The 21,271-nt window shown below is 35.2% G+C and overlaps 1 protein-coding gene across 1 annotated transcript; it reads left to right on the forward strand.

Moving 5' to 3' along the window:
* The first annotated feature begins 3,959 nt into the window (after positions 1–3,959).
* On the forward strand, positions 3,960–4,810 carry LOC110683544. The gene is made up of 2 exons (XM_021859944.1): positions 3,960–4,023; positions 4,112–4,810. Exons 1-2 carry the CDS (start codon positions 4,011–4,013, stop codon positions 4,726–4,728), a joined length of 630 nt encoding a protein of 209 aa, XP_021715636.1. The 5' UTR covers positions 3,960–4,010; the 3' UTR covers positions 4,729–4,810.
* The last annotated feature ends 16,461 nt before the right edge of the window (positions 4,811–21,271 follow it).

Genomic DNA, 21,271 nt, shown 5'->3' on the forward strand with positions numbered 1-21,271 from the left:
TAGTGGTTGGAACTTGGAAGAATTTTATTGGAGTAAAGTTAAAGCTTACGTCATTGCCTTATTTTTCCCTACATATTGATATTGATCATGTCCAATTATATGCGTTTAATTAAACTTGGTCCAAAGTTTATTTGCATGATAAAAATTGCGTTTGTGTTTGGATTATGATAAAGTTTACTGTGAAAATAGGTTTGCAACGTCTCTGTATATGATTATGCAACCATAAAATAGACGAGTGAAATGGAAAAGGTGAAAGTGATATTCAACACAGATCAATACTCCTTTCGAATTTAGATTGTCATGTTCGCTGTGCATAAAGTTCACATATGGCAATCTTGTGTGAGATGTTCTCATAATTATATCTACGCGTAAAACTTCTTTAGTACTTAGCATAAACAAAACAGTAGCACGCATTACATATAATTTTTCTTAATAATTGCTCATTTCAAGTTTGTATTTATGAATTGCAGCGATAAATGTTTGTTGGAACAATGGAACTTGTTCGTTGAAATTGTGACTTGAAAAGATTAAATTTGAGCTCCAAATTTGCCATTTATACGCAGTAATGGCGTGATGCTCATAAAGTTGAACTGACAAAATATCAGAGAGATGGTGGTCTTTGCCAGAAATGGGCTATGCTGCCATTAAAATAATCATATAATTCAACCAACTTGTATTTAATGGATTACCTTTATATTTTTATTATAATATCAAAATTTTGTAGCATTATGTTTTTTTTTTTTTGAAAGAGTAGCATTATGTTTTAAGATTGTACTTGATCCATAATTTATCAAAACTAAATTTTTTTTTTTTAAAAAAAAAAAAAAACTAAAAATGAAAAATGAGGAGGTTTATAACTTTTGTGTATAATTAATCAATGATCTCATACTCTTATGATCGTTATATTAACTTATTTGTGAGACCTTAAAAAAATCACTACTCATAAAACAAATAACCTTAAAATGATGAATTTATTGTGAGCTTGCCATCAGTTTACAGTTTAACATAGAGCTGTCAAAAGTTGACCCGACCCGAAATACCGACACAAACCCGATTATTAACCGACTCATCTGAACCCGAAAAAATGTTGACCCAAACCCAACCTGAAACCAACCCTAGACTCAAGTTGACCCAAGTATGTGAGACCCGAATCCAAACATGAACTGACCTAGAGATGACCCGACCCGAATGTAACCCGTAAATTATTGACCTGAACCCAACCCCACTTGAACCGAAATTGAACCAAACCCGACTTGTTACTAACCTAACCTGAATTCAACCCGACCCGACCCGAATTTAACCCAACCTGTTACAAACCCGACCCGAAATCAACCCAACTTGTTATTGACCCAACCCAAATTCAACCCGACTTGTTAAAGACCCGACACGAATTTTACCAGACCTATTACTAACCCGACCAAAAAATTCAACCCGATTTGTTACTAACCCGACTCGAAATTAACACGACTTGTTATTGACCCGACCTAAATTCAACGCAAATTGTTCCTGACTCAATTTCAAATCACCTTAAATGCAATTTAGACCACCTTATTATTGTTGATCAAAGGATTTTGTCTAGGGAGCCCAAGTCGGTCCAGGCCAGAAAGAAAGGAGCATCAGCCTCAAATTTAAGAGTTAAATATAGTACTTCCTTCGTTCTTTTTTACTTGACCCGTTTTGACTTTTACACTATTCACCACCTCTCCTTTGACCGCCTTTTGTGAATGATATGTGAGGAAAAATATATTCATATGATATCTTTTTTAGGGACTTGTTATTCGTCGCCCGCAAATCTCTACATAAAGCCCACATTTTATAATTTTTTGACAAATTTGCCCTTTTTATAATTTTAACCGAAGATAAATTTTTCGCACTAAAAAAATGTGGAGCAGCACCGGATCGCCGAGGATCACCGGAGAATCGCCGTCGTCATTGGAAAACGAGGTTCGTAACGCATCGTAAGGACGAAATGGTGGCTGGCGCCTAGCCAAAAGGCCATGCCGTGGTTGTGGCGCCTAGCCAGGACGCCGCCACCGTGGTAACGGCGCCTGGTGGAGAAGCCTCGACCATGGTAGTGGCGCGTGGCCAGGACGCCGGAGCCACGGCCAGGGCGCCTGGCCAGGACGCCGCCACCATGGCGGCGGCGTCCTGACCAGGCGCCCCGACCGTGGCTCCGGCGTCCTGACCAGGCGCCCTGGCCGTGGCTCCGGCGTCCTGGCCAGGCGCCACTAGGGGAATATATATATATTTTTTTTATTTTTTTTTTTTTTTAATTTAATCCCCTTTTTTTTTTTTTTTGTTTTTTTTGGTTTTGTTTTTGTTTTATTTTTTATTTGTTTGTTTGTTTTTATTTTTGTTTGTTTTTCTTTCTTTTTTTTTTTTTATTTTTTAATTTGTTTGTTTATTTATGTTTGATAAATTTGAAATGAAATGTGTGTTATTATTTTGTTTTTTAAATGTATTATGCGTTAAATATAAAAATGATATTTAGAAATTTAAAATTTAGAAATTGCGTTTGTGATAATTTTGTGTTAAGTGTATTAATTTAATCTTAATGTAATTATATTTATACGTTATATGTTATTGTTACAGGATTATGGTGGAGACGGAAATGATTACAGTGGGATTTTTGTACATGATGGCCTGTTCGAAGATGCTCAACAAGCGATTGATTGGGCAAAACAGGTTGCAATTAGATCAGGCTTTTGTTTAGTAGTAGCAACTCATAAATCTCAACGGGATGGTAGAATGGATCGCATTTTGAGATGCGACCGTTATCGCAAAAGAGAAGAACGAGATTTCAGTAAAGCGATTCGGTTTGACTCAAAGCGGAAAGGTTGTGGGTGTCAGTTCCGAGTTAAGGTTCGACAACATCAAAGGCGTGACGGTTGGGAAGTGAAGGGTTACGGCAAATGGGGATATCACAACCATGAGCTGATAGCATACAAAGTGGGGCATCGGCAGTTAAGCGGCCTAAGTCCAGCTGCGAAACTAGTTGTAAAAGAAATGAGTGATGCTCAAGTGAAGCCCGCTAAAATATTAGCGTCTGTGTTAGAGAAATTCCCCGAAGACCAGCCAAACCGAAGACACATCTACAACGTCAGACAGAAATTGAGGTTTGAACGGTCAGAGGGAAGGAACCCTATACAGCAGCTTCTGCACCAGGCACAAGCACGTGGTTACCTTTACTGGTTTGAATCTGATGAAGACACATCGGAGGTAACTCATTTGTTCCTTGTCCATCCTGATTGTGCTGATATGATTTCGTCTTGGCCATCTGTGATTTTGATCGATTCAACGTACAAGACAAACAAGTACAAGTTCCCACTGGTTGAGATGGTTGGGATGGCTCCAACGAACCAGAACTTTCTGATTGGTTATGCAGTCATGAAGGATGAGACGGCTGCGAGTTACCGTTGGGTGTTGGAAAAGTTGAGAAACTACATCGGCCCAAATGTACAGCCATCGGCCATCGTAAGTGATTGTGAGGGAGGTCTTTTTGCCCCTATAGCGGAGCTGTTTCCGGAGTCGAGCCATTTACTGTGCACATGGCACATCAACAACTGCGTGAAAGTCAAAGCCTACAATCTTTTCAACAAGAATTTAGTAACAGCAGAGACATTGGTAAATGGTAAGTGGCGGAAGATCATGCAAGCTACCACAGAGGCAGAGTACGATCGAGCCTTGGAAAACTTCAAGGATGCGTACAAGTGGTGCCCGCCAATCGTAGACTATGTGATGCACCAGTGGGTACCTCAGAGGGAAAAGTTTGTCAAATATTGGACGAACCAAGTTCTTCATTTTGGGAACACTACGACATGCAGAGTCGAGAGCGCTCATAGAGCTTTGAAGGACTGGATTGATTCTTCCACGGCTGCTCTGGATACACTGTTCGAGAGAATAAACAAGGCTATTGATACTCAGAGGAACGGCATCAAGAACTATCTCGAGGTCGTGGCCGTGGTCGTACATCCTCATCAAGTGGCAGCCAATCATCGTCGTCGGTGAATATGCCCGGCACCGGTAAGACATTCGACTTCAATTTCTTTTGTTGACTGTTTGATTAGTTTACTGTTGACTTGTTTATTGTGTTTATTGATGTGTGTAACAGGGAGAATGGACATTGAACATTTTCCATATAAGGACAGGATCCCTAATATCATGATGCCATTCTTGGACGGGTGGAATGATGTCATTGCAGATGGTAACTGCGGATTTCGGGTTGTGGCGGATGTGTTTCAAATGGGTGAAGACAACTACGGTTTAGTGCGGCAGTTGATGTACAGTGAAATCGCATCAAACCGAGATGTGTATGGCCATGTGTACGGCGAGGACTTGGATAGGTCTCTGCAGCGTATCCGGTGGGGAGGGGGACCTTGCGATCAAAATCATTGGTTCGATGCGCCACTTGATCTCTTTGCCGTTGCAAACATCTACAAGTGTGCAGTCATGCATTTCGGCCTTGGTTTACATAGTCGAGCCTATTATCCATGTACAACGGTTCTGCCCTGGTGTTCGCGCGAGACCGTCACCAGACCGGTAAGGGACGTTGCTATTGGATTTCTTGGGCCGTCATACAGACATTTTATCCGATTAGACATGTCACCCGATTTTCCGGTCCCACATATCATACCGAAGTGGTATGAAATTCGTAGAGCAAGCGTGGAGGGTTGGGATGCTTTGTACCATGCTCGCGTGCAACAGTGGAACAATTTAATTGCCATGTAGTTTTTGTTGATGTACACCTACCTTTTACTATGAGGCCTTGTATTGTCAATACTATGTCATTTCTATGTGTTCATTTTTAAAAGATAATATTGAATTTTAAAAACTAAGAACAATAATTTCAAATATTACAAACTAAAAAGATAATGTCTAATTTCAAATATCAGTAATCCCTCTGTGACGCCCACTGCCACTGCTCAAGGGTCCGTTCCAGATCGTCAATAACAGCTCTGCCTGATGCACTCGTCATGCAGTCCCTTTCCTCAAAAAGTCGGTGTCCCAACTGCATAATCTTGCCCATCCACTACACAAAACAAAAAACATGAAACGACGTATTATACATATATATATTAAAATAAGAGAACAACAAATAAAAGATGAGACGTACCGCATAAGAGGCAGTGGCAGGTGGCACATCGTCATCATCTGCGTCGTCGATGTCTTTGATCAACCTCGGGTGCGAGTGCCGGATGTACCATTCCATGTAGTGCTGGTCACACATGGCAGTCACCCCACATAAAAAATAAAAATATAAACAACACAATATAAATAAAAACATAAAAAATATAAATATAAACATAAAAAAATATAAATATGAACAAAACAATATACCAAAAACAAAATATATAACCAAAAACAAAAAATATAAACAACAAACTAAAAAATGAAAAACATAAACAAAAACAAAAAATCAAAAATGCAAAGAAAAAACCAAAAACAAAAAACTAACAAAACTTAAAAAATTTAAAATTGCAAAAACTTAAAAAAAGAAGAACATCAAAATTTTAAAGAAAATTTATAAAAAAAAAAGGGAACTTATAATTTTTTTACATACAAAAATATAATTCAAAAAAAAAAAAAATACATAGGAACATAAAATTAAAAATTAAAACCAGAAACAATTTTTTTTTAAAAAAAAAAATAGAACATAAAATTAAAACAAATAAAAAACAAAATTTAAAAAAAAAAAGATAAAAAAAAAAAAGGGAACATACAATTTAAAAAAAAAAGAAAAACAAATTTAAAAAAAAAAAAAAAAAAAAATTCGAAAATAAAATTTAAAATTAAAAAAAAAACAAAAAAAAAATTTAAAAAAAAAAAAGAGAAGGAGGCGCCTAGGCAAGACGCCCGTACGGTGGTGGCGGCGCCTAGCCCAGACGCCACTACCACGGCCGTGGCGCCTAGCCTATGCGCCGCCGCCGTGGTAGTGGCGTCTGGGCTAGGCGCCGCCACCACCGTATGGGCGTCTTGCCTAGGCGTTTCCTCCGTGGTGGTGGCGTCTCGCCTTGGCGCCCCACCGTCGCCGGAGGTTTTTTTTTTTAAAAAAAAAATTACAAAAATTTAAAAAATTAACTTCTGGCCGGCAAACCGCCTTCCGCCCACCGCCGGTGCCGCCACTTCCTTGCCGGGCCGCCTCGACATAGCTCTGGAAATAATTTAGAGAGAGAAAGTGGAAGTAGAGAGTAGAGAGAGAAATTGTGTTTTTTAGTTTGAGGGCAAAAGTGTCATTTCACTCTTATTTTGTGGGCTTTATGTAGGAATTTGCGGGCGATGTTTAACAGTTCACCTTTTTTAATTCGTCTCAATAAGTATTATTGTAATATACAACTTTTATAATTTTTACTTATGAATAATTAAAGTTATTGATCGCTAAAGTTTTGCATTGGCAAGCGTGATAAAAGAAACAGGTCAAGTAAAAAAGAACAAAGGAAGTATTTATTTGTTGTATGGTCAAAAGAGATAATTATCTTCCAAAATTATAGACTATAATTCCCTAGTATATTGCCATATATATAATAGTCAAAGGAAATATTTAGCTTGATAAAAATGATAATTATCTATTTATAGTTAGTTGAACCCGAAAATGATCTGACTTGGAAATGACCCGATCTGATTGTAACCTGCAAATTATTAACTTAAACATAACTCGAATTTAATCCGAGAATGACCTGACCTAACCTGACTATAACACGCAAATTATTGACTTGAACCGAACCCGACTTGAACCCGAGAATGACCCGACTTGAAAATGACCCGACCTAATTATAACCCGCAAATTATTGACTTAAATCGAACCCGATTCGAACCCGAGAATGACAAGACCTAATTCTAACCCGCAAATTATTAACTTGAACCAAACCCGACTCGATCTCGAGAATTACCCTAACTCGTTATAACCCGTGAAAACCCGAATTAAACCCGACCAATTGTTAACCCAAGCTGAATGTAACTCGACCTGTTATTAACCCGACCCAAACCCGATAAGAAGCATGACCCGACATGACCAGACTAAAGCATGACCAAACTCAAACCCAAACCCAACCTACATAGGTTATGGAATTAATCCGTGTTGACCTAACCCACTTTTCCGACCCAAAACCAACCCGTTTACCCGAATTGACAGCTCTACCCGAAACCTCCAAAATTTCTCAAAAAACGTGGATATTAGCCTTCAATTTTGGAATTTTTTGACTTATTTTCTCCCGAAAATAATAATTGCCGAAATGTTTACCATTGTCTCTAATACCCTCCAAGAGTCATATTAGGTGGGTGGAACCATCCAATTTGCCTTTAAACGACAAATTTACCGGTTTAAACCTTGCACCGATTTCATTAACTCAAGCCTACCACGAACATTTATGACAACAAATAATGATCATACACTAGTAGAAAAATACAAAAAGGTAACCCCCAATTGGCACCGGTTCAGGCCAAACCGGTGCCAAAAACCGGCCTGCAATTGGGCGGGGATTTAGACCAAGAACAATGGCACCAGTTCAGCTCAAACCGGTGCCAAAAATAAAAAGGCCACCGGTTTGAACCGGTGCCACTGAACCGTTGCTCCAAAATAACCCGGCCTTTCCTTTATATGTACCCTAATATAACCTAACCTACCTCCTTCTCTCTCCTCGGCGCTTCTCCTTCTCTCTCCTCTGATCTCGATCCGCTTCACCTTCTCTCTCCTCCCCTCCTTCTCTCGCCGACCTCTCTTCTTTGTCCTCTCTCCCTTCTCTGTCCTCTTCTGTCTCGATCTCCGACCTCACTTCTGTCTTCTGCCCACCACCACCGACGCCACTAACCACCGCCGCCACCAAGTCCACTTATTTTCTGGTCAAATTTGAGGTTAGTGCATGTTTCTGGGTTTAATTGGTAAGGGTTTCCGGGTTTAATTATTTATGTTATATGCCTTAATTTTTTTGGGTTTGATTGTTGTAATATTGTTCAAAATTGAATGGTGTAATTATAATTCATTGCCTTAATTTTTTTGGGTTTGATTGTTGTAAATTTGCACTTAATTGATTTTTCGAAATTTCTGGGATTAATTGATTTTCGAAAGTTTTGGGGTTAATTGTTTTTCTGGGTTAATTGATTTTCGAAAGTTTCTAGATTTATTGATTTTCGAAAGTTTTGGGGTTAATTGATTTTCGAAAGTTTTGGGGTTAATTCATTGTTTGTGCGGTTTTCTGGGTTTTCTATCTTGATTTTCTCTTTCTCTTTCATGCATGAGTTTTCTGGGTTATTGTTAATTGATTTTCGACAGTTTTGGGGTTAATTGATTTTTGAAATTTTTGGGGTTAATTCATTGTTTGTGCGGTTTTCTGGGTTTTCTATATTAATTTTCTCTTTCTCTTTCATGCATGAGTTTTCTGGGTTATTGTTTCTCGTTTTTTTTTTGAGTTTTAATAATTTATGGGTTTTAATTGATGCAGGTGTTAATTCATGCAACAATTCAAGGATTCAAGACTTTTTTTTTTATTATTATTGTTTTGATGTTGTAATTTTTTTTTTATTGTTTTACAATTTCAATTTATGAGTCGAATTTCATTATAATTCATTGTAACTTTTTAATTTTTTTTTGTATTGTACAATAACAATTTATTTGGATATAATGTGATTTACAATTGTTTTGATGTTGAATATAACAACTTCGATCAAGACTTCCGTATTTTACCATTTATTTTTGTTTGGTTCGTATTTGTGATGTTTGTTTGTATATTATTTTTATTATTATTGCAAGAAAAAAGTAAAAAAAAAATACCAAAAAGGCACCGATTAACCGGTGCCTAAAAGAGCTTCCACTAAAAAATAATATTTCGCGGAACTATTTAAGGCACCGGTTAGCCGGTGCCAAAACCGGTTTATGGCATCGGTTTTGAACCGGTGCCAAAAAGGGGGGTATTTGGCACCCCCCACATAGGCACGGGTTCAAATCGGTGCCTTAAGCCGGGTTTGAACCGGTGCCTTTTGCTATTTTTCTACTAGTGATATATGGTTGCAAACGGCATTATATGAGCCCGAGATGTATCACCAGCAATTTCAACACTTTTCGACACTGGGCCACGAAACTTCCAAAATTTCTAAAAAAACGTGGATATTAGCCTTCAATTTTGGAATTTTTTGACTTATTTTCGCCCGAAAATAAAAATTGTCGAAATGTTTACCATGGTTTCTAATACCCTTCAAGAGTCCAAATGGATGAGTGGAACCATCCAAATTTCCTTTAAACGACCAATTTACCGGTTTTCAACTTACACCGATTTCATTAACTTAAGACTACCACGAACATTTATGAAAACAAATAATGATCATATATGGTTTCAAACGGCATTATATGAGCCCGAGATGTATCCCCATCAATTTCAACACTTTTCGACACCGAGGTGCGAAACATACAAAATTTCTAAAAAAGCGTGGATATTAGTCTTCAATTTTTGAATTTTTTGTCTTTTTTTCGCCCGGAAATAAAAATTGTTGAAATGTTTACCATGGTCCTTAATACCCTCCGGGAGTCTAATTGGGTTGGTAGAACCATCCAATTTGCCTTTAAACGGGCAATTTACCGGTTTAAAACTTGCACGGATTTCATTAACTCAAGCATACTACGAACAATTACGACAATATATAATGATCATATATGGTTCCAAACGTCATTATATATATGACCCTGAGATGTGTTCCTTAAATTATCAAGACTTTTCTTCACTAGGCCATGAAACCTCCAAATTATTTCCAAAACCGTGGATATTAGCCATCAATTTTGGAAATTTTTGTCCTTTTTTCGTCCGGGAATAAAAATTGCCGAAATATTTACCATGGTCCCTAATACCCTTCGGGGGTCCAATTAGGTCGGTGGAATCATCCAATTTGGCTTTAAACAACCATTTTACCGGTTTACAACTTGCACCGATTTAATTAATTCAAGCCTACCACGAACATTTATGACAACAAATAATGATCATATATGGATCCAAATGACATTATATGACCCCGAGATGTATCCCCAGCAATTTCAACACTTTTCGACACCGGGGTGCGAAACCTACAAAATTTCTAAAAAAGCGTGGATATTAGTCTTCAATTTTTGAATTTTTTGTCTTTTTTTCGCCCGGAAATAAAAATTGCTGAAATGTTTACCATGGTCCTCAATACCCTCCGAGAGTCTAATTGGGTTTGTAGAACCATCCAATTTGCCTTTAAAACTTGCACCAATTTCATTATATATATGACTCTGAGATGTGTCCCTTAAAATATCAAGACTTTTCTACACTGGGCCGGGAAACCTCCAAAATTTTTCAATAAATGTGGATATTAGGCATCTATTTTTGGAATATTTTGTGTTTTTTCGCCCGGGAATAAAAATTTCCAATATGTTTACCATGGTCCCTAATACCCTTCGGGAGTCTAATTAGGTGAGTGGAATCATCCAATTTGCCTTTAAACAACCAATTTACCTGTTTACAACTTGCAACAGTTTTATTAATCCAAGCCTACAACGAACATTTATGACAATAAATAATGATCATATAAGGTTCCAAACGGCATTATATGAACCTGAGATGTATCCCATAGAATTTCAAGACTTTTCGACACTAGGTCCCGAACCCTTTAAAATTTCTCAAAAACAGTGGATATTAGCCTTCAATTTTGGAATTTTTTGACTTATTTTCGCCCGAAAATAATAATTGCCGAAATGTTTACTATGGTCTCTAATATCCTCTTGGAGTCCAATTGTGTGGGTGGAACCATCCAATTTGCCTTTAAACGACCAATTTACCGGTTTACAACTTGCATTGATTTCATTAACTCAAACTTACAACGAACATTTATGACAACAAATAATGATCATATATGGTTCCAAACGGAATTATATGAGCCTGAGATGTACCCCCAGCAATTTCAACACTTTTCGACATCAGGCCGCGAAACCTCCAAAATTTCTAAAAATGCGTGGATATTAGTCTTCAATTTTGGAATTTTTTGTCTTTTTTTTCGCCTGAAAATAAAAATTGCCGAAATATTTACCATGGTCCCTAATACCCTCCGGGAGTCCAATTGGATTGGTGGAACCATCCAATTTGCCTTTAAAACTTGTACCAATTTCATTAACTCAAGCATACTACGAACATTTATGACAACATATAATGATCATACATGGTTTCATATGGCATTATATGATCCTGAGATGTGTCACCTAAAATATCAAGACTTTTCTACACTGGCCCCAAAAGCTCAAATTTTTTTGAAAAAACGTAGATATTAGCCTTCAATTTTGGAAATTTTTTTCTTTTTTCTCTCGGGAATAAAAATTGTCGAAATATTTACCATGGTCCCTAATACCCTCCGAGAGTTCGATTTGGTGGGTGGAAACATCAAACATCTAGTTTGCCTTTAAACGTCCATTTATCGGTTTACAACTTGTACCGATTTTATTAATTCAAGGCTACCACGAACATTTATGACAAAAAATAATGATCATGGTTCCAAACGACATTATATTACCCTGAGATGTATCTCATAGAATTTTAAGAATTTTCGACTCTAGGGTTTGTGGAACCATCCAATTTTGCTTTAAACGTCTAATTCACCGATTTTCAACTTGCACCTATTTATTGTTTACGACGGCCAATATAATTAACTTGCACCAAACCTAACTTGAACCGAAATTGACCAAAACCCTTTTTAACCCGTCAAAACCCGAATTTAACCAGACTTGTTACTAACATGACTTAAATTCAACCGGACCCGAATTTAACCCAACCTGTTACAAACTCGACCCGAAATCAACCTGACTTGTTATTGACCTGACCCAAATTGAACCTGACTTGTTATTGACCTGACCCGAATTTTACCAGACCTATTACTTTCCCGACCCAAAAAATTCAACCCGATTTGTTACTAACTCGACTCAAAATTAACACGACTTGTTATTGACCCGACCTTAATTCAACCCAAATTGTTCATGACCCGATTTCAAATCACCTTAAATGCAATTTAGACTACCTTATTATTGTTGATCGAAACATTTTGTCTAGAGAGACCAAGTCGGTCCAGGCTAGCAAAAGAAAATAGCATCATCCTCAAATTTAAGAGTTAAATATAGTATATGTTTTTGGTATGGTCAAAGGAGATAATTATCTTCCTAATTTATAGATTAGAAATAACCCAACCTAATTATAACCCGCAAATTATTGACTTATACCGAACTCGACTAGAACCCGAGAATGACTCGACTTAAAAATGACCCGACCTGATTATAATCCGTAAATTATTGACTTGAAACGAACCCGACTCAAACCCGAGAATGACCCGACCAGACTCTAACCCGCAAATTTTTGACTTGAACCAAACCCGACTCGAATCCGAGAATTACCTAACCCGTTTTAACCCGTTAAAACTCGAATTAAACCCGACCTATTGTTCACTCGACCCGACGACTTAAACCCAATAAGAATTATGACTCGACGTGACCCGACAAGCATAACCCAACCCAAACTCAACCTGCATAGGTTATTGAATTAATCCGAATTGACCTGACCCGAGTTAACCCGACCCAAACCCAACATGTTTACCCGAATTCACATATCTAGTTTACACTCATTCCCGGCAAGATAATATTGAGAATTTACAATATGCTGGCTACAAAAAGTAATATGAGTAGCTCTTGTTTCAATATTATTGATTATTTGTAGCACTATAAAGTGACGTGAGCATTAATAGAATTTCTCACTTCTAAAGTTTCAATAATTTGCATTGCTCTTAGTTTGACTTTGCTCAATAATAGTGTCGGTAGTGTACTTAGCTATGAACCCTTTATTAATACATCTTAAATAATGTAATCAATAATCAATTTTGCAATTAGGAAATACAAGTGAGAAATTGTATGGTAGTATTATTGTCAATCCTATGCGGCATTGTATAAATTGTGCACTTGTGCATAATAAATGATAAAAGGAGAGGCCCTAATTTCTCCTACTCTTGTACGGTTGTCCACACACTCTCGTTTCATTTTTTTGTTGTGCACATCAAGATCATGATCATAACGAGGATTTCATTCTACAGAGCTTTTTATGTGTGGTTGGCTACACCGTGTGGCCAGCTAACACTCGTGTAACCCTTAATCGTGTAACCCTTGATCGAGTAACCCCTCAAGTAACTCCCGACTGGGTAATTACTGGAGTAACCCCTGACCTAATCCCTGACAAAACGCATCAAGTAACCCCTGGTTGAGTAACACCGGCCACACGATGTGGCCGGCCAACCACATATAAACATTTGTGTTCATTCTAATATATTGTCACACACCAAACTTTAAATACTTATTGCCCTACAAAGATTTATAACAAATGTAATTAATTGTTATAGAAGTAAAGTAGCAAGAATTGAGAGACGTGGGGTTATCTTATGCTCTAGAACGCACTTTAGGAGACCTGGAACCTCACGTATGAGCGCTTTAGTTTTAAGGAAAATTTATACCTTAAGACAAGGGCATGCAATGAACAAAAGATCCCTATTTTTACCAAATTAAAATTTTATCAAAGATGTCAAATTACAAATTGAGTTATTTTTGTGCTTAGATTTTGATCTCGGATTATTTTTTTTATTTTATAATTTTCTTTGGGGAATTGAGAATCGCACTAATTTCAAATTTTAGAATTTAGAGGTTTAAATAGTTCTTCTAATAAGCATTGATGTTTAAAAACTTGAACAATTGTACTACCCTTTAGGTGAACGCAAAATTGCTTGAAACTTGAAAGTTAGGAAGTCCATATCGACTGAAAAAAAATATAATCAAAATTGCTAGCACTGACAATGATTGAAAGATAGGTAAGGAAGGGCGTGTTCGGCGCTAGCTTTTGAGTAGCTTTTAGGTAGCTTTTAGTGGTTTGACCAAGTCAAATCACTACTTGACAAAAAATGTGAGTGTTTGGCAAAGTAGTGGTTAGGGTAGCTTTTAGTGGTGGAGGTAGCTTTTATGAAAAGTTAGAAAGATTAGCTTTTGAAATTAGAGGTAGCTTTTGAGGTAGCTGTTGAAAATTTAATCTATTATTTTAAAAATAAAATGTTGATTTTTATATGTAATAGCTAGTCAACCGCTACTTTACCGAACCCTCATATCTAAATTATTTATCTTCACAGCTAACAACTTGTTGACAGCTAACAGCTACATACACAGCTCACAGCTATCTCCACAGCTACAGCTACCTTCACAGCTATATTTTGCCGAACATACCCGAAGAGTAAATGTGTTGGTTAATGAACTTCAAGTAGTACTAGTTATCACAAGCTAAGGTTGCATGAAGTCCATTTAATTTACCATTAAAGTACAGCAGACCCAAAAACATGTTAAAGAAGGCTACAAAATTTCATGATATTTTTACCAAAAATAAATAATAATAATAATAATAATAATAATAATAATAAAATTATTAAATCATGACATAATTGTAAGATGATGATGTGAATTAAACTGGATTTAAGTTCCCTTAAGTCATCAAATGAACATAAAATATACCAAATTCAACGATCTAATAGAGGTCATGAAACATGCTTATAAGTGATGAAAACTCTTCTTCTTTATTTTGATTAGGTCAAATTAAATTATTTTTTTGAATTTTGCGAAACATGGAGATTTATATAGTTACTTTAGTTACAATTTAAGAGTTGTTATCGAGTATGAATGACTTTTAATTAAGTTGATTTTATTGCCTCTGATACTTATGTTGATGCTGTTATACCCTTAGATTACTTGAGATATGAATGGTTTTCAATGTGCACATAGTAAATGTTTGTGACATCTTACCAATAATGTAAACTTTGCTATTATGACCAAAAGTAAGCAGCAAATCATACCGGATGCTTAAGAGAACAACTATAAGTTGTCATATCACGTGGAAATCAACATTTTCTTAGCAAAACAAAGTAGTTTAGCGAAAATTTTATTTTCAAAAAATTGTGTGTGACAATCCTTTATCTAGCAAATAATATTTCTAATTGCTAGTAGTATTATACCAAGTACTCCGTATATATGACACCTCATACCATAACATAATACGAATTGTAGAGTGTATTTTATGATCTATATAACATTTATCATATACATTATCTCAAGCTTAAGTTAATTTGATTTTCATAAATTCTATAATAAGATAGATAAAAGTTTTAGAAATAAAAATATTCCACACAACACTAGAGATTGTAAAGCCAAAAGTTGTGATTCCAATCATTCATATGTAGTGTTTACTATACATTCACGTTTTTTTTTAAATGCCTACTATGCATTTACTGGAAATTAGTTTGTAAATAAATAAATAAAATTGTCGGCAGCCTTATAAAAGTATAAATAATAGACATAACTTTCTATTTTAATTACTGTATAAAAGATTCATCATATCCATGTACTTAGCTTATACTCCTAGAAGAAAGAACGTGTACAATATAAAATCCAAAAAAGTGGTCATTATTTAATTAATTAAACATATTATCTCTGGTTAATTGTTAGTTTGTACGTAAAAAGATGCTCCAAACCCAATCATTTTACAATCTTTCCACCTTTAATTTCTTTTTGGGTTTTTTTTTTAAAATAATTTATTGTAATTATACTTTTTGTGGAATTGACTTGCTTTTTGTTAATTGGAAAATGCGAAAACGACCATGTAAATTGTAAACCACCATTCCACCAAGAACATAAAATAAAAATAAAAATTAATTTACTGTAGAAAATAGATTATTCAGGAGCTGTCTTTAATAGTGACACGTGACAAAAACTGACAATATAACTAATATGATTATCATGGCCCACCTTAAGTAATTAAATCATTTTAATATATGGACCCATTTGCTAAAAATGATTATTAGAGTTCATTAACTATGAAATACTCCGTAGCACTATGTTAGTATAACAATTTTCTTTGGTAGGTATCAAGAAAGGACAAAAAATGCACTCATCGGTTAGAATCTCACACGAGTTAATTGCACTATAGGTCATTTGGGTGTAGGAGAACTCGAGAAGGGTAATAAATCCTCACTTCAAATTGTTCTAAATCGTGATGAAATCCTAACCTTAAACTTGAATGACCCGATCCTTATCATTAGGCTAAGCTTAACTTTAACTCGATATATTAGTATAGCAATAAACAAAAGAAGAAATAATACAAGTATTTGATGAATGCACCGACAGAAGCCTTCACAAATATTTGTAATTCTTTGAGTTAAGGGGCTACCCCAGAGAACATATAGTGCCCACCTAACTTTTTATAATAACAACCATTTGGGGCCTTTTGGCCCTTCTTCATTCTTTTTCCTAAAAAAAATTGTTTTTTAATTGTATCAATGAAATTAGTGGTATTGCTAGGAAAAGAGAAGGGTACAAAGGAATTGTGAACTAATAGTCGTATAGATTATGGTCATATCAAAAATTTGGTATAAGATTTGGCCTTGAGTTGACCATTAGGCGTGAGGTTGAGTGAGTACTTACTAGTAGTTGTACATACAACATACCCCATATTTAAAATTTGGTTGTTAGGGTTGGATGCTTATTATGACCGATAATTACGTGTTATAAATTGATATTGGGTATGAGGTTAAAACTAACAATAGTAGTTGATACCATATTTCTTAATTAGATTGTTGGATTTTAATAATGATAATGGATGTTGTGTACTCCGTATTAAATTAAGAATCTAGTGTGAGTTATTTGACTACTAGCTTATTTTTGGCTTTTGTTAGGGTTCATTGCTTGTCATGAAGGAATGAATTCTCTTTTATTCATCAGGACAATTTAACATAAAACTATTGTGGAGTCACGAGTAGTAACCTACTATACAATACCTTGCTTATTTAGTACTTCCTCCGTTTTCTTTTACTTGCAACACAGCCTTGTGGCACGTGTTTTGAGGTCGGGTTTATGTAATGTAAACGTACAAATTTTTCATTGTAATTTTTACAAATGATACTTAACCCTATTCTAATTTTCGTGTAAAAATTATATTGATAAAATCGCTCGTTTACCCTCACTAATCATCTCCTAAAACTGCGTGCTTAAAAGGTGTGTTGCAAGTAAAAGAAAATGGAGGAAGTATATAATTAAAAATACTGACTTGAGAGAGTTGTAATTAATGGAGGAGTGCTTACATATTTTATTACTTTGAAATATTTTCATTATATCTAGTGTTTGAGACTAAGCTTAAACCAATTGTGTTGCCAAAATTTCATTAATTAAACCCTTTTGTTTTACATTTGGTGCCAATTTAAGAGGGAGTTGTATTGCTATTAAATATAATCAATAAGAAGCAAATTTTGCAAATTATGCGTTGATTTAACTTGCCATTCGTCGTTGAGATTGAGTGAAGTCATTGTGCTATTTATGGTTGTTGTGATGTTACATAGAATGGTAGGGGAGGGGTATCGTCATCAATGAATTAATAATAATGTGTATGCAATCAATAATGATTTTATAATAATATGATTGATTATATTACTTCCTAATATACGAAGTAATTAATTTAATTTTGGCGTACTGATTTCTATTGTCTACTAAATGAAGAATTGAGTTTAAACCTACCATAACAAAGAGATTGTTTGAGTTTTTTGTTAGTATTCTTCAACTTAATTTTGATGAAAAAAATCTACTAGAGCTTAATTTATTTTTTCGAAATTTACTAACTTTAATATAAGTGGAGGTAGGTAAACAAGGCCTTAACATTTGGCTGGTATATAACTTACCATTTTTTTTAGCAATGCCATTTCGAAAAGCCATTTACAATAAAGGGCAAAAAATGATTAGTCCAATATTTAATGGACTATTTCTAGTTTGTCTGTGCTAATGTAATAAGCATTATACATAAAGTATTAAAATATGTATGATTCAATTATTAAACAATCAAACATAATCTAGTTTAATTTCAACAAATAATCTTCCAAAACTTAACGTAGACCAAACCGCAAAATAAGTAAATGTTATAATTGGTACCAACTCATCTTATAATTATTTAATCTAATTGATATAATATTAATATGGATTCTTATTGGTTATAACACACTCAAAATCTCATATTACTTGCAATATGCCTTGCGGTTTAGCCTTGGTCTTTAAGTTTCTGATAAAACGTGTCACGTATTATAAGTTCTAAACTAAAGTTGGGTTAATTATGCACAATTATATTAATCAATGAGGATAATGAAAAACTTTGTCACACTTATGAAAAAGGTATTAAAGCTACGTTTTTGGGTGTTGCTTAACAATAAACCACGGTGCACCTTTCGTTTTTGGCCAAACAATACTACACCTATCAGGCTATCATTGGTCACTAACTCACTACATTTCTTTTTGTATGTCTAATCGAAAACTTTAGCTAATTATTGAGTTATGTAAGAGAAAATATTATGTGTAGTATATTATGTTGATTTTGTTTCAATATGTAGCTATATCATACTACCTCCGTTATATATTATGTGTAGTATTAAAAAAATTTATATCTTATAAATAATTTCCTAAACATAATATATAACGGAGGTAATATCATACTTAGTAAATATAGGTTTGGTGTGGTTACCGTGCGCAAGTTAACACCTATTAAAACATTGAGCGGATAACTCCTAACCGACTGAATAATCCATAATCGTCTAATCGAGTAATGCCGACCACAGAGTACCACATTTTAAAATATGTACTACCTCCGGATTATATTATTTGTAAATTTGGGGTATTATTTGTGAGATATAAAAAATTCTAAAGTTGCATATAAGATCCAGAGGTAGTATATATTTAAATATGGGCGTTAAAAACTACTCGTATTAAAAGGTGATAAATGAGACAAATAAAAAGAAACAGAGAAAAGTAATATTTGTTTCTCCAAACTCGAGAGAGAGACAATTGACGGAGACGGACGGCCTTCCGGCAGAAAATACGTCGTCGTCAAAGCATTGCCGTGTATCACAACTCACAAGTGCTTCGTAAAGTAATAAAGAGTAAATTTTATGAATTCATGTGTTTTTAATTTTAATTTTATACAGTAGATATTTCTGGTTTCGGTTTAATACATTAGTATTAATTAAATAAAATAGTTGCGGTGGGCTTATTAATCGAAGACATAGACAGCTCATCTTCAAGTTCAGAAAGACATTACAGGTACGACAGCATTTTGGCGGGCCCGCATGTGATATTCTTTGTGCGGCTTATATTTTGTTTTTAACCCATCATCGCCTCGGCTCGGCTTGAGAATGAGCTGTATTATTTATAGCTCACAAGTCACAACACAACTCTCTAAAACTCAAAGCAAAGCTATAGGACAAAAAACAAAAGGAGGGTTTGGTAATAGGTTTATGAAGCAAAGAACCTTGCACATTATCTTATTATTCATTAATAATAAAATAATACATACTAGTATAATAATTTTTTTATTTTACTTTTCTTTCATTTAAGTTGATAATAGAGGAGATAGAGGAGTAGAGGTAATCAATTACGATCCGAATTGAAAAAGATTACGGGTTCAGGGCAAACTTAATGTTGAAACTCATTACTTCCTCCGTTTTTAAATACTTGCTCCATTTATCTTGGATACGCATATCGATGCGATGATGCTAATCTTTGATTTCTAATATCTTTAATTATCAATAAGTATAAATTCTAACAATTGAAAATTAATAATCTATTCATTGAGATGATTCCAACAAGTACCTACAAGCCTATATTATTTTTCTTATGTATAAATCACAAACATTAGTCAAAGTAGGATAAATGAATAGTGCAAAAAATAGATTTGGAGCAAGTATTTAAAAACGGAGGGAGTATAATCCACTTGTGATTGTACACGTTGGAGAAAGAGGAGAGGTGGTTCCAGTTTATAAGGTAGAGGAGTTACTCATACTATTGCCAATTGGATTTAGTATGGAAGCTCCAAAACCTTGTTTGTGGACCAAACTCTCATCCTCCTTGTTGAGATTGCCCAGGCCTATTTCATATTGTCTCGAAATTTAACATGGTATCAGAGCCCAGACTTGGTGTTTAAAAGTTTTGAGATTTTATGGGATACATATTGGGGTCATATGATGACATTTGGAGCCATATATGATCATTAGATGTTGTTATAAATGTCCGTAGTAGGCTCAAGTTAATTTAATTGGTGCAAGTTGTAAACCGGTAAATTAGTCGTTTAAAGGCAAATAGGATGGTTCCACCCACCCAATTGGTCTCCCAGAAGGTATTAGGGACCATGGTAAACATTTCCGCAATTAGGCTAATATCTATGCTTTTTTGAGAAATTTTGGAGGTTTCGGGGCTAGTGTCGAAATGAAATGAGATTTTAGGGGATACATCTTGGGGTCATATAATGTCGTTTGGAACCATAAATGATCATTATATGTTGTCATAAATGTTCGTGGGAGGCTTGAGTTAATGAAATCGGTGCAAGTTGTAAACCGGTAAATTGGTCGTTTAAATGCAAATTGGTTGGTTCCACCCACCTTTTGGACTCCCGGAGAGTATTTGGGATCATGGTAAACATTTCGGCAATTTATATTTCTGGATGAAAAAAAGTCAAAAAATTCAAAAATCGAAGGCTATATCCACGTTTTTTGAGAAATTTAGAATGTTTCGAGGTCCGGTGTCGAAAAGTTTTGAGATTTAACGGGATACATCTCGGGGTCATATAATGTCATTTGGAACCATATATGATCATTATATGTAGTCATAAATGTTCGTAGTAGGCTTAGGTTAATTTAATCGGTGCAAATTGTAAACCGGTAAATTGGCCGTTTAAAGGCAAAATTGATGGTTCCACCCACCCAATTGGACTTTCGGAGGGTATTCGGGACCATGGTAAACATTTCAGCAGTTTTTTTTTTCCGAGCGAAGAAAAGTAAAAAAAATTCCAAAATTGAAGGTTAATATCCACGTTTTTGGGAAATTTTAGAGGATTCGGGGCCCAGTGGTGAAAAACCTTTAGATTTTAGGGGATACATCTCAAGGTCATATAATGCCATTTGGAACCATATATGATCTTTATAATTTTGTCATAAATGTTTGTGGTAGGCTTGATGAGTTAATGAAATCGGCGCAAGTTGTAAATCTGGAAATTGGTCGTTTAAAGGCAAATTGGATGGTTCCACCTACCCAATTGGACTCCCGGAGGGTATTGTGGACCATGATAAACATTTCGACAATTTTTATTTCCGGGCGAAAAAAAAGTCAAAAAATCTAAAAATTGAAGTCTAATATCCATGTTTTTTAGTGAAATTTGGAGTCTTCGGGGCCCTGTGTCTAAAAGTC

This window comes from Chenopodium quinoa, unplaced genomic scaffold, assembly GCF_001683475.1.
Source record: "Chenopodium quinoa cultivar QQ74 unplaced genomic scaffold, ASM168347v1, whole genome shotgun sequence".
In the NCBI taxonomy this organism is placed as follows: domain Eukaryota; kingdom Viridiplantae; phylum Streptophyta; class Magnoliopsida; order Caryophyllales; family Amaranthaceae; genus Chenopodium; species Chenopodium quinoa.